The sequence below is a fragment of the Chaetura pelagica genome, unplaced genomic scaffold (assembly GCF_000747805.2).
Source record: "Chaetura pelagica isolate M959 unplaced genomic scaffold, ChaPel_1.0 scaffold46, whole genome shotgun sequence".
Taxonomy (NCBI): Eukaryota; Metazoa; Chordata; class Aves; order Apodiformes; family Apodidae; genus Chaetura; species Chaetura pelagica.
The window spans coordinates 536,695-551,420 of NW_009954102.1; the positions used below are offsets into that span (position 1 = coordinate 536,695).

Here is a 14,726-nt window from a genome sequence, read left to right on the forward strand (position 1 = left end):
CTGCTACCAACATAACTCCAGCTCTGTCAATGATCAGTTTTCAGTGTGGGAGTGACCTGCAGACCTTTATTGTTCAGAGAAATGACATCTGGAAGTAGATCAATTTTCCCATTAAGTCCCATCCGATGGGATTTTCACAGCAGGGGGTAATGCTGTCCCCAGAACACCAGCAGGTTAGGCAAGGTGGAAATCTTCTGCCTCCTCTTGCTTTAAGCATAAAGGCCCTGGCTGAAGACTGGAGCTACCCAGAGAGTTATAGTCAGTATTTGCAGGAACAATCACCTTGTCCCAGCAGATTTTTACACAGGCACAACTTTGTTTTTCTTCTTCTCACATATATATATATTTTTAATATATAATTAGCTTGTAAAGATAGAATTTTAATTTTTCTGGAAGAAAATAAATACTTTGAAGGTGAATCTTGGGATTTAAGGACTACGTGTTTGAATTAAAAGTACTGAGATACCTCCAGTTCAAACCTCACTGGTTAGGAAGAGCCACAGTACACATCTTTACCTTAATAAACATTAAAAATCCTTTTTCCATTTAACCTTCTCATTCTCCTTAAGAAATGAGGCACAGTTATTCACTCACATGTTGGTAAGAGATTAATTTACCCACTCCCCTTTAGAAACAAATTAACTGGTTCACGTTGGAGAGTATGGAAAGACCAGGCATTCTCTTCATGATGTTCCAGAATAGGATAATTTGTTTAAATGTGTCAAGTTATCTATGGACCTTGCATGACCAAGGCACAAACAGCTGAGATTTACATGTCTGTAGCTCTGAAGCAACTAGTACTTAAAATATTTCCCATATTCTTCTGTCATCATAAGTCCCACAAGTCTGGGCAGATGAAAAAAATACTGATTTGACTCCCCTTTTCTTCTGGAAGTTTTACCTAATGTTGTTTAAACGACAGAGCAAGTGAATGTAAAAATAAGCTGGGCTTACTCTGCTGGGTTTTACATCCAAAATATTTCATGGAACTAAAAAATGCCACTATCCTTCAAAAAAACAAGGGAAAGCAGCACCAAAGGGAAAGACTATTCCAAAGAGGAAAACCCCAGCTGGGACACAGCTGTTGAACTGAACCATCAGTCACATTAAGTTTAAAAATAACTGGCTGGTTCTTCCCCAAAGCTGCAAGAAATCTCAGGTCTTAAGGGGTCTGGCCCCTTGTGATATAGAAACAGAACAATAAACACTTCTGAATTTAACAAAAAAAAGGTGCTAGTCTTGCTAAACAGCTACATACCATAGGACATCAGAACAGGGGGGAGGTAGAAACCACCTATAAATCAGTATCTACTTTTAATTGTTAAACAGAAGTTACTTAAAATAACATTTTCTGTGAATATTAAGACACAAAAGAGAATAAGCAACTTATTAGTACAGTTCATGAGTGTAAAATGTGCATGTTCAGGTCACCTGAAGGACAGGTTGGTTAGCAAGGTACTTCTGTGTTACTTTTTACAATTTATTTGCTTCAAAAATATTATCCCGTAATAGAAATGTAAACACTATAAACTGCTCATCACTTTGGGGCTTGAAGCTGGACTTTATTGTTAAGTCTTTTTCAAATTTTCCCAGTTCATCTTTTGCAGGTTGGGGGAAGGTTGAATATTTGAAACCCAATGAGCTTTCTGTAGTATCCCAGCACCTGGGGAAGTAGGAGGAAGGTGGTGTACAGAAGAGGTAAAGAGAGGGAAAGGAGAGGAAAAAAGGGCTGAGAAGGCTAGAGAGCAACAAACTTAGCTTGCATTTGCAGCAGCAGTTTATATTGATGCTGAAGGTGTTTAGCTTAAAAATAAAGGTAGGGAGGATGACTCAGGCTTTTTAAAAAACAACCATGCATCTTACTTATGAAGCACATGTTATGCACAGATGATCTGATAAGACCATGGCCATATTTCAAAAGGGATTTCACATGAAGAGCTTGCCAAAACTGGTCAGCTAAAGTATATGTGATGGATCACTTTGAAAAAAAAAAATCAGTTTGCTGTCAACAACAATAGCAGTAATAATAGCAACAACAACTAAAAAGAATACAGACTTCTTCATGACAGATTTTAGCTTTTAAAATTGGATTTCTATACCAAAGCTTGTTTCTCTTGAGTAAAAAAAAATGCCATTCCTAAATCCCAGTGTGGGTTCAGTGCTTGGCAGCACTCCCCTCTTCTCCCCATGCCAGAGAACCAGCACGTGCTTGAGCAATTTGAGCACATTTGTAAATAAAACCACAGCCACTGACTAATCCACATTGCATACAGAACCTCCCAATAATAAGTTACCACAATCACAGCACTTACAACATTTCAGGTCTGATTTTTTTACAGTACTTATGATTAGCATTCAGAGAATGTTGTCTTTAATAAGATAAAAGAGGAAACCCTCTCACCTCCCTTTGCCCAAATGTTTCTAATAGGAAAACCTAAACCTGACAATTAAATGAATCCCCGATCAAATTAATTCAAGAGTTAGACCAGGCTCTTCCATATACAGACTCTACCAGCTATTTTTCATTTAGAAAGCAAAAATGTTAGGTCTGGAGAGAAATGCCTCCATTAGCTCCAGAAATAACCAGGGTATGATCATTCACTCATTCCATGAACAAGTGCTGTCTTCCATCTTTACACATAGTCCATACTTTGGATGGGGCTTCAGACTTCCTATGAAAAGCACAAAACAGGGCAGCTGGAGCCACTACAATCCATTTGTGGGTGCATTGGGTATTCCAGGTGCATGGTGGGGTGCAAAGGTGGAATCACCATTCTTAGAAAGCTATCTGTAATTTGTTTCCAAACAAACCCCTAAGAGCACAACCCTTCTGTCCCTGAAATGCAGGCCAAAAGCACAGAACTTTACTCCACCCTTAGTCAAACTGCAGGTTAAGAGGGTTCCCAATGAAGCTGGTCAGTGAATGTGGAATCATACTTGTCAAAAGAAATCAGACCTTCCTGGCCTCAACAGTATGGCAAGTAAAATAAGATGTCTTACAGGCCCTTTTCTTGTCCTGTCCACTGAAGGTGGCCAATAATCCCATCAGCCACTGACAGCAAGTTGTAGAGAGCAGAACATGGATTTACTGTATAATGCTGAAGTCCTGCTTCTGGTTTGTCACAGTGACAGTTATTTTTCCCATCCCAATCTAGGACAAAATTAGATGAAAAGTTCATTTATGTCCTTAGAAGAGACAACAGGCATTACAACTACAGTGAATAATGCAATTTAAAGGGTACCAGAACCTGCTGTACTCCTCCAAACATTGAAAAGAACAGTACTGCATAATCCAGCTGGATTTTTGAGACTCATTCTTTCTAAACTAGCTAGAACAAGCTGAAGCCTTTTTATGACTACTTTGCTAATCCCTAAACTGTTAATACTTGCTACAGGCACAGTGCTGTGCCAGGGATATCAGTGCCAGGCTCCAGCTCCAGGGGGGATGCAGAGTGGACAGCCTCTCTCCAACTGAGCTGCAGCTTATTCCTTAGGGGACTCTGCAGTGGAGGAGACGAGTGCAAGAGTTTAACCTCCTGCAGGCTGGATAGAGATCTCATCTCCAGCCCTGCTGCCTGTGGAGTGAAGCTATTAATTAATATCCGAGTATGCAAAAAAGGGGGAAGTTGCCAGACATGTTCTAATAATAGACACTTTTAATCATAACATGAACAACGATAACTGATAATCTAATTCATCTTTCTGGGGGTGGGGATCCTAGAAAATAAAGTGTCCTTGATTCCTAAAGGGATGAGGGGGATTAAATTGGGATCAGGTAAGGAGCACACCTAGTGAACATGTAGAAGACAAGGAAACCTGCTCAGGTTAAAGATAAAGAGTTTGGTCTTATAAAAGGTATTTGTGTCTGAGAGGATGGGACTGAAGATGTCACTTAAGGGCAGCTCCTCCCAATAATTTAGAATATTTGACTTTTAGCTTCAAAACAAATAGTTTTTACCTCCACTTTCAAATTATTTCCAAGAACCCAGATGGAATTGTTTATGCTGCCTGTAAAAGGCTCTCCAAGGACAGCAGTGAAGTGACAACAGACAGCCTGCAAAAAAGGCTGCTGTGGAAAGAGCCTCAAATACGCAAAGTTCAGCTACCTGTGTCTAATTTAAACAAGGTCAACATCTAAAGAACACAACAGTTCTTGAACTGACAAAATCAATTTCAAGAGAACTTGTCCTATGTACCTGTGCAATTCTGAACCCAGAGGCCCTCAAGACTCGCAATGCACTCCCGCTTCCTCACGCTGCTTTCAGGCTGAGAGCCAAGAAGGACTTAAGGCAAAGGGAGGGGTATGTAAGTAGTTCCTGCACCCAGCAGTTCAGTTAAAACACCCACACTGAGATCCAAGTGTAAAACAACCTGACAGGTCACTGTCCAGGGATGAAGACATTCTTTTTCTCCACGTAAGCCTTCCAGCACACCTTAAAAAGAGCGATTTGATGAATGCAAAAAGGTTGCATTTCACCTCAAAGAAAAGGCTTTTTCAGCTGCACAGGAGAACATCAGTCTCCACATCACCCGTTGAAGTTACCAAAATTCACATTTGTCCCTGTTTGTTTCCCAGGATGGACTGGTTGGATGTTCAAACAAGTTCTCCTTGCACAGACCCAGAGTAACTGCCTAACTCTTGAGAACCTGCAGAACTGCTGTTGCTGCACAACATGACCTGACATTAATGCTGGACTCGAGTATGACCATGGAGTTGTGGAACCTGGTTCCCAGTTTGGAGTGATGAATAATGTCAGCAAAATTTGTTGGAAGAGTCACAACTGACATTATCAACAACTGCAGGAAAAAGGGGGGGAAAGAGATTATTTGAAACATTTTTTTTTGGTAGCCTAAACTTTTCCAGGGAAAATTTTAAACAGCTATTTAAAGAAAAAAAAAAACACAAAACCAACACAACAAAACAACAAACAAAGGACTGGAAGGAGAAATTTTGAAACTTGTTTTTGTTTCCTGATTCTTTCCCATTTTCAAATACAGCACAAGGTAGAACTTGGAAAACCCCACAACTTTGAATTTGGTTAGAAAAGGCAAATTTTCTAAGTGTTCCTGTTTCTACATGCCTATTTTGAAACAAACAAAAACCAGTAATGGAATTTTTCAAAAGATGCAACACACGATTATCCTCCTCAAATTCTTCAGCAGAACAGAACTCTGCCCTGGGGAACAGTAATTCACAAGAAAATCAGTTAATTTTTGTTGCACTGAACAACTCATCCTTTCAACACTTCACCTATAAAATGTATAATAGTTAAGGATAATAAGGGAAACCAAGAAAAGGACACAGAGGTACTGGAGAGTCCAGCCCAGGGCACTGAGATGCTGAAGGGGCTGGAGCATCTGCCTGTGGGGAAAGGCTGGGAGAGCTGGGGCTGCTCAGCTGGAGAAAAGGAGGCTGAGGGGGGATCTGATCAGTGCTGGTCAATATCTACAGGGGGTGTCAGGAGGATGGGCCAGACTCTGCTCAGGGGTGTCCAGGGACAGGACAAGGGGCAATGGGCACAAACTGCAGCACAGGAGGTTGAACCTGAATATGAGAACATCCTTCTTTACTGTGAGGGTACCAGAGCCTGGGACAGGCTGCCCAGGGAGGTTGTGGGGTCTCCATCCCTGGAGACATTCCAAACCCACCTGGATGTGTTCCTGTGGGATCTGCTCTAGGGCATCCTGCTCTGGCAGGAAGTTGGACCAGATGATCTCCAGAGGTCCCTTCCAACCCCTACCATCCTGTGATTCTGTGAAAATAAAATCCTACTACATGGACCTTACTGTGTAGCTTCATGACTGACCTAAGATATCTAAACCTGTACAATACTTGCCATCCTCTCCTGCATTTCTGCTCCATTCCTGTGCCACTGCTGGGGCTCTGCCAACCATGCCATCACCCATCTCACCCTGACCTGACTGGAAGAGGACTGTGGAGGTGGGGAGGAGAGGTAAGGTGGTAGTTTGGCCAGGGGTTTTTTGAACAGCTAGTTCTTGGCAAGGTCATTTTTCCCACATAGCCCTCCTTCGTGACAGGTGCAATTGTGCGTTTGCACACGTGAATCCTACCAGAAGGAGATGAGACCATGTGGCAAAGCATCACCCATAGGATGATGCCTTTTCCAGCCCAGGGCACTGAGATGCTGAAGGGGCTGGAGCATCTGCCTGTGGGGAAAGGCTGGGAGAGCTGGGGCTGCTCAGCTGGAGAAAAGGAGGCTGAGGGGGGATCTGATCAGTGCTGATCAATATCTACAGGGGGTGTCAGGAGGATGGGCCAGACTCTGCTCAGGGGTGTCCAGGGACAGGACAAGGGGCAATGGGCACAAACTGCAGCACAGGAGGTTGAACCTGAATATGAGAACATCCTTCTTTACTGTGAGGGTACCAGAGCCTGGGACAGGCTGCCCAGGGAGGTTGTGGGGTCTCCATCCCTGGAGACATTCCAAACCCACCTGGATGTGTTCCTGTGGGATCTGCTCTAGGGCATCCTGCTCTGGCAGGAAGTTGGACCAGATGATCTCCAGAGGTCCCTTCCAACCCCTACCATCCTGTGATTCTGTGAAAATAAAATCCTACTACATGGACCTTACTGTGTAGCTTCATGACTGACCTAAGATATCTAAACCTGTACAATACTTGCCATCCTCTCCTGCATTTCTGCTCCATTCCTGTGCCACTGCTGGGGCTCTGCCAACCATGCCATCATCCATCTCACCCTGACCTGACTGGAAGAGGGCTGTGGAGGTGGGGAGGAGAGGTAAGGTGGTAGTTTGGCCAGGGGTTTTTTGAACAGCTAGTTCTTGGCAAGGTCATTTTTCCCACATAGCCCTCCTTCGTGACAGGTGCAATTGTGCGTTTGCACACGTGAATCCTACCAGAAGGAGATGAGACCATGTGGCAAAGCATCACCCATAGGATGATGCCTTTGCAGCAGGACAGATAAAATCAACTATCAAATGAACTTTATGTCCTAACATTCTTTTTCTGCTTTCTTTATATAAACACTTCATTTTATTTTATTCCATCTTACCTTTATTTTAGAATGGCTTGAGTTGGAAGGAACCTTAAAGATCATACAACCTGCCCTTCAACACTTCCAGGGATGGAGCAGCCACAGCTTCCAAGGCAACCTGGGCCAGGGTCTCACCACCCTCACACTCAAGAATTTCTTCTCATTATCTAATCTAAATCTTAAAATCTAATCTCTTCCAGTTTTAATCCATGCCCCTTTGTCCTCTCACCACAAGCCCTTGTAAACAGCCCCTCCCCATCTTTCCTGGAGCCCCTTCAGGCACTGGAAGGTGCTCTAAGGTCTCCCTGGAGCCTTCTCCTCTCCAGGCTGAACACCCCAACTCTCCCAGCCTGGCTCCAGAGCAGAGCTGCTCTAGACCAAGGATAACTTTTGTGGCCCTTCTCTGGACTTCCTCCATAAGGTCCATGTTCTTCTGCTGGGGGCTCCAGAACTGGACACAGCTTTCCAGGTGGGGTCTCATGAGAGAGGAGTAGAAGGGGAGAATCACCTTCCCTTGACCTGCTGGCCACACTTCTTTTGATGCAGCCCAGGACAGGGTTGGTTTCTGGGCTCCAGCACACATTGCAGGCTCATGTTGAGCTTCTCATCCACCATCACCCCTCAGTCCTTCTCCTCAGGGCTGCTCTCAGTCCATTCTTCCCCCAGCCTTTATCTGTGCTTGGGATTGCCCCAACTCAGGTGCAGGACCTGGCACTTGGCCTGGTGGAGCTTCATGCAGTTTGCACAAGCCCACCTGTCCAGCCTGTTCAGGTCCCTCTGGATGGCATCCCTTCCCTCCAGCATGTCGACCCCACAACACTGGTGTCACCAGCAAACCTGCTGAGGGTGCACTCAGTGCCACTGTCCATGTTGCTGACAAAGATGTCAAACAGCACCAGAACCAGGAGCGCCCCTTGTCACTGGGAACACCACTTGTCACTGGTCTCCATCTGGACATCGAGCTGTTGATCACCACTCTATGATTGCAACCATCCAGACAACTCCTTACCCAACAAGTGGTCCATCCATCACATCTGTAATGTTCTAGTTTGGGTACCAGGATGTTGTGTGGGACAGCAATGAAGTCTTTGCACAGGTCGAGGTAGATGATGTCGGCTGCTCTCCCTTTGTCCACCAAAGCTGTGACCCCATTGTTGAAGGCCACCAAATAAATGAGGCAGGATTATCCCTTGGTGAAGCTGTGTTGGCTGTCACCAATCACCCCTTTGCTTTCCACGTGCCTTAGTCGAGCCTTCAGGAGGATCTGATCCATGACCTTGCTGGGCACAGAGGTGAGGTTGACTGGTCTGTAGTTCCCTGGGTCTTCTTTTTTTTCCCTTCTTGAAAATGGGAGTAATGTTTCCCCTTTTCCAGTCAGTGGGGATCTCTCCAGCCTGCCAAGACTTTTCAAATATGATGGACAGAGGCTTTGCAACTTCATCGGCCAGTTCCTTCAGGAGCTATGGATGAACTGTGGATGAATCATGGATGAATTACTTTTGACCAACACCAGTCCATAAAGCCTTCTGACCAACACCAGTCCATAAAGCCTCTGCCTTCTGAGCCATGCAGACAGACTCTGTGTGTTCTACTCCTGCATATGAGGACAAAAGCCATTTCTGTGTTTTTAAAGCAACTCTCCGTGTGGTACGATGCCTGCAGAGCAGGAACAAGTACATCAGACACACTCCCTTCAGGTACAAGACATACCAAATGAAAACCTCAAACCTACCAGGGCAGCAGCATCTGAAAGCTCTGTAAACACTTCAGAAGCAGTGCTGACAGGTTTACTTTGAGATTTCAGTTTACAGCTGATGAAAAAAGTGCACAAAACCCAGAAAGCAATATGCTGATGCAAATAAAATACAGTCAACACATCCACCCAACACACCCCTCATCCTCTGAATGGCCAAGTGTAGTGACCTTTTTCATCCATCAACATGAACTGAAAACTCAGACCACAGCAAGTCAGACATCCAGTGAGCACACAAGCAGGCTCTTCTCCACGTCCACTAGGAGTGTCCTTTTAGGCTGTACAGTGGCTCATTAAGGAAGATCAAAGCATGCAACTACAGGGGTCTTCAGTCACATCCCTGCCACACAACGTGGATTTTGAGCCACAAAAGCCTCCAGGACTTTATTTCACAAGTAAAACATTTTAACCATTCACTCAGGAATGTCAAACTCACTGAAGTTTAGAGACGACTGTTGTGTTGCTCTCCAGGTAGTTATGCCTGACTAGCATGCCTGTCTGCTTGCACCAACCACTTCATGGAAGAGGATGCTTCACCCTCTTCAGTTCTTGGCAATTCACTTTTGGAAGAAAAAAATCCCTTGGCTGCCAAGGCATTAAAGCAGGTATTTTCCCCTCTCACCACCACCTCCGCTCTGCCAGACCACCTGCTTCCTGCCAAGTCTGCAGCCTGGACCAGGGCTAAGGACATGAAGGGGCTGATAAACCCAGAAGCTCAGAGCAGCTGAAAACCTTCCTGATAGCTTGGCAAAGCCATAGAGCTACCAAAGCTTTTGAAAGTTTGACAGATAAAAAAATCATATGGTGGTTTGGATATTGGTTTGACATCCTGGGTTTACAATGAAGTTCTCAAATGATACAGACAGAAGAGAAAAAGGGATACATGCCTTGGAGAAGCTTCTCCTAAACCCAAACGAACCAATCTCCTTTCTTTTCATATTTTGAAACTGATTCTTCATAATGAAGTAAATAAGATGTAGATGAGAAATTAGGGTACGTGCAAAGTTATAGTCATATACTCTAGGTCTCATCCAAGAAAGCACGTTTGAACAATCTCACCATTTCAGTTTGTGTCTGAAGGACTTTTTGAGCCAGTGCTTCAGAGGGTGCATGAACACACAGTCTTCTACCATGTCAGTACCTTTTCTTCAGAAAAGTAATTCAGGAATAAATGGTTCATGAAAACAATTTCAAGGTGATAAAGTGTGTCTGAACACCTGAAATTCTCTCCTGAACCTTACTTCAAAACCAAGTTATTTTAAAACCACTGTCTTCTCCCAAAACTTAATTTCTTTTTGAAGGATAAAGGTATTAATAGACAAAACACCACTCAGTTAGCATTTGTAAATAAAAAGCTTTTCAGGTAAGTAGTGAAGTAAGATTAAACCCATATTTAAGGATTTGATGAGAAGTTTTCAAGACAATGTCTAGAAGTACATGCAGGGAAACTATAACCAGCAAAAGTGAGACAGCTTTGAATCAAATCTAGATGTGACAAGGAAATCAGAATGTGAAACACGAGTTTTGCAAACTGATAACCATGCAATTAAGAGAGATGCAATCAAGCACATACACTTGGACCACTTCACTACTGTTTAGAAACTGTAAAAAGCAACTGCTGAATCATCACTGAACTAGGCAAAAATAGTGCCACCTCCACTACCTGTATTTTTTCAGCTTATTTTTAATCTCTTTCCATTCAACATAAAGAAATTATGTTTTAACCCCGACTTGTTAGAGAAACCTGAGGTCAAGTTCATGCACATGTAAATTAAACAATGGCTCATAAATGTTTTGCAACTAATTCAAGGTAAAGTTTTACTTGCATATCTATCATTCTGCTCCCTTCTCTGCTCAGAAGGAATCTGAGTGATTTTGTATGGTGTTCTACATATCAAAAAGCAATATTCAACTGAAGTGTAATTTGATTTGTTTGCAAATCCCTTTTGAATTGCTTTATGATGCAGAAGCGCATGCAGTTTATTAGGCAATAATAAGCAAAGAAGGCAAGCCAGGCAGGAAGCTTTGCTCACTTTCAAAGTCGAGCCTTCAGGAGGATCTGATCCATGACCTTGCTGGGCACAGAGGTGAGGTTGACTGGTCTGTAGTTCCCTGGGTCTTCTTTTTTTTCCCTTCTTGAAAATGGGAGTAATGTTTCCCCTTTTCCAGTCAGTGGGGATCTCTCCAGCCTGCCAAGACTTTTCAAATATGATGGACAGAGGCTTTGCAACTTCATTGGCCAGTTCCTTCAGGAGCTATGGATGAACTGTGGATGAATCATGGATGAATTACTTTTGACCAACACCAGTCCATAAAGCCTTCTGACCAACACCAGTCCATAAAGCCTTCTGACCAACACCAGTCCATAAAGCCTCTGCCTTCTGAGCCATGCAGACAGACTCTGTGTGTTCTACTCCTGCATATGAGGACAAAAGCCATTTCTGTGTTTTTAAAGCAACTCTCCGTGTGGTACGATGCCTGCAGAGCAGGAACAAGTACATCAGACACACTCCCTTCAGGTACAAGACATACCAAATGAAAACCTCAAACCTACCAGGGCAGCAGCATCTGAAAGCTCTGTAAACACTTCAGAAGCAGTGCTGACAGGTTTACTTTGAGATTTCAGTTTACAGCTGATGAAAAAAGTGCACAAAACCCAGAAAGCAATATGCTGATGCAAATAAAATACAGTCAACACATCCACCCAACACACCCCTCATCCTCTGAATGGCCAAGTGTAGTGACCTTTTTCATCCATCAACATGAACTGAAAACTCAGACCACAGCAAGTCAGACATCCAGTGAGCACACAAGCAGGCTCTTCTCCACGTCCACTAGGAGTGTCCTTTTAGGCTGTACAGTGGCTCATTAAGGAAGATCAAAGCATGCAACTACAGGGGTCTTCAGTCACATCCCTGCCACACAACGTGGATTTTGAGCCACAAAAGCCTCCAGGACTTTATTTCACAAGTAAAACATTTTAACCATTCACTCAGGAATGTCAAACTCACTGAAGTTTAGAGACGACTGTTGTGTTGCTCTCCAGGTAGTTATGCCTGACTAGCATGCCTGTCTGCTTGCACCAACCACTTCATGGAAGAGGATGCTTCACCCTCTTCAGTTCTTGGCAATTCACTTTTGGAAGAAAAAAATACCTTTGCTGCCAAGGCATTAAAGCAGGTATTTTCCCCTCTCACCACCACCTCCGCTCTGCCAGACCACCTGCTTCCTGCCAAGTCTGCAGCCTGGACCAGGGCTAAGGACATGAAGGGGCTGATAAACCCAGAAGCTCAGAGCAGCTGAAAACCTTCCTGATAGCTTGGCAAAGCCATAGAGCTACCAAAGCTTTTGAAAGTTTGACAGATAAAAAAATCATATGGTGGTTTGGATATTGGTTTGACATCCTGGGTTTACAATGAAGTTCTCAAATGATACAGACAGAAGAGAAAAAGGGATACATGCCTTGGAGAAGCTTCTCCTAAACCCAAACGAACCAATCTCCTTTCTTTTCATATTTTGAAACTGATTCTTCATAATGAAGTAAATAAGATGTAGATGAGAAATTAGGGTACGTGCAAAGTTATAGTCATATACTCTAGGTCTCATCCAAGAAAGCACATTTGAACAATCTCACCATTTCAGTTTGTGTCTGAAGGACTTTTTGAGCCAGTGCTTCAGAGGGTGCATGAACACACAGTCTTCTACCATGTCAGTACCTTTTCTTCAGAAAAGTAATTCAGGAATAAATGGTTCATGAAAACAATTTCAAGGTGATAAAGTGTGTCTGAACACCTGAAATTCTCTCCTGAACCTTACTTCAAAACCAAGTTATTTTAAAACCACTGTCTTCTCCCAAAACTTAATTTCTTTTTGAAGGATAAAGGTATTAATAGACAAAACACCACTCAGTTAGCATTTGTAAATAAAAAGCTTTTCAGGTAAGTAGTGAAGTAAGATTAAACCCATATTTAAGGATTTGATGAGAAGTTTTCAAGACAATGTCTAGAAGTACATGCAGGGAAACTATAACCAGCAAAAGTGAGACAGCTTTGAATCAAATCTAGATGTGACAAGGAAATCAGAATGTGAAACACGAGTTTTGCAAACTGATAACCATGCAATTAAGAGAGATGCAATCAAGCACATACACTTGGACCACTTCACTACTGTTTAGAAACTGTAAAAAGCAACTGCTGAATCATCACTGAACTAGGCAAAAATAGTGCCACCTCCACTACCTGTATTTTTTCAGCTTATTTTTAATCTCTTTCCATTCAACATAAAGAAATTATGTTTTAACCCCGACTTGTTAGAGAAACCTGAGGTCAAGTTCATGCACATGTAAATTAAACAATGGCTCATAAATGTTTTGCAACTAATTCAAGGTAAAGTTTTACTTGCATATCTATCATTCTGCTCCCTTCTCTGCTCAGAAGGAATCTGAGTGATTTTGTATGGTGTTCTACATATCAAAAAGCAATATTCAACTGAAGTGTAATTTGATTTGTTTGCAAATCCCTTTTGAATTGCTTTATGATGCAGAAGCGCATGCAGTTTATTAGGCAATAATAAGCAAAGAAGGCAAGCCAGGCAGGAAGCTTTGCTCACTTTCAAAGTCAAGGAAAAAATTTGGCCCTTGATCAAGCTCTGTGCAAGTGAGAACTTTTAAAAGATTTCCCATTTGGTTCCTGAAAAATAGAAAAGGAAGAGAAAAGCAGTCCTGAGTGAACAGAAACGGTTTTAGAGACAAGGATTTGGACAGATTGGTTGTGCTGGAAAATACACACTGCAAGCAATCAGATTATAGAAGTTTTTCCTCAGTTTGCTGTTAAGTCAGGGAAAAGATTCTCTCATTGTCTTGTAATTGTTGGAACTTACTTTCAAAATCCAGGAAAAAATGTGGATAGTTTTCAATTTCCCTGGTAAGGACCTTAAGAAGATTACCCATCCCAGCAAACCTAGTAAATGCAACAAAATTGTAAACAGTTATATAGGTAAACTTAGATTACTATAACTAAGGGCTTGACACAGTCTGCATCATCAGTTAAAGATTTTGGCAAGTTCTGGAGAAAGAGAAATATTTTGATGGTCAATTCTGTGATATTTATGCATGGGGACAGAGAGAGCAAGACACTGGGTAAATGCAGTAATCACTGTACCCAATCCATTGGAATTTAAATGACAGTGTAATATCACAAACAGGTATTTCTGAGTTTGTTTGCTCAGCAGGAGAAGCAAACTCAGAACTACATCTGTACTTGGACATTCTCTAAATTGCTGGACTCAAGACTACACAATATCATTCCAGAGTAAAAAAATAGGTCTTAATCCTTGGTTTGGGATCAGTAGCAAAATCCATGTTATTACGTGAAAATAACTCAATTTAAGGAAAAAAAAAATAATCTAATTGTTTCTAATCAGTAACATTATTACAAAAATGTATCAGAAAGAAAAGCCAAAAAGCTTCCATTTCTTAACTTTAAAAAACATGTTTATATATATTAAAAGAAGGAAAAAAAAAAAAAAAAAAAAAAAAAAAAAAAAAGAGGTTCAAACTCTTATCTTTTTTAGCTCTTATCATCTTGGAAGCCTTTGCATTTCAAGCTATGAAAAACACCCAAGAGGGACCAATTCTCAAAAAAGCATGGAAGACAAGAAGGAAGGGAGTTTTAATTTTTTTACTAGTACAGTCCTTAGGAAGAGACATTGTTCTAGAACTATGTATCAGTATGGCTTTCTTGGGTAAACTGAAATTTCTTCTCAAACGACAGAAAAATTAAACCATGAAAAGCACATATAAAGAGGTCTGCCTGGAGGGGTGTAGAAAAATGTAATTTTAGATTTAAAACTCTGATTGAAAACTTATTTTTGCCTCAGAGATAAGTAGTCTCAGTACTCTAAGCCATGGCTCTTGGGGCTCACATCTGATGTTCATCTCTTACTCAGTTTAACTCTTTC

The 14,726-nt window shown here is 42.1% G+C and overlaps 1 protein-coding gene across 2 annotated transcripts in view; it reads right to left on the minus strand.

The window, feature by feature from the left end:
• FAM49A (family with sequence similarity 49, member A) overlaps window positions 1–14,726 on the minus strand; it is a 40,482-nt gene that overhangs the window by 8,980 nt on the left and 16,776 nt on the right. The window contains exon 3 of one of the 2 annotated variants that reach the window (XM_010002365.1): window positions 13,647–13,726. In XM_010002365.1, coding sequence (XP_010000667.1) covers window positions 13,647–13,716 — 70 coding nt within the window. In that variant the 5' untranslated portion in view covers window positions 13,717–13,726. Of the gene's footprint in view, window positions 1–13,376; window positions 13,450–13,646; window positions 13,727–14,726 lie in introns of those variants that run through there. The other variant, XM_010002364.1, reaches the window with a different exon arrangement.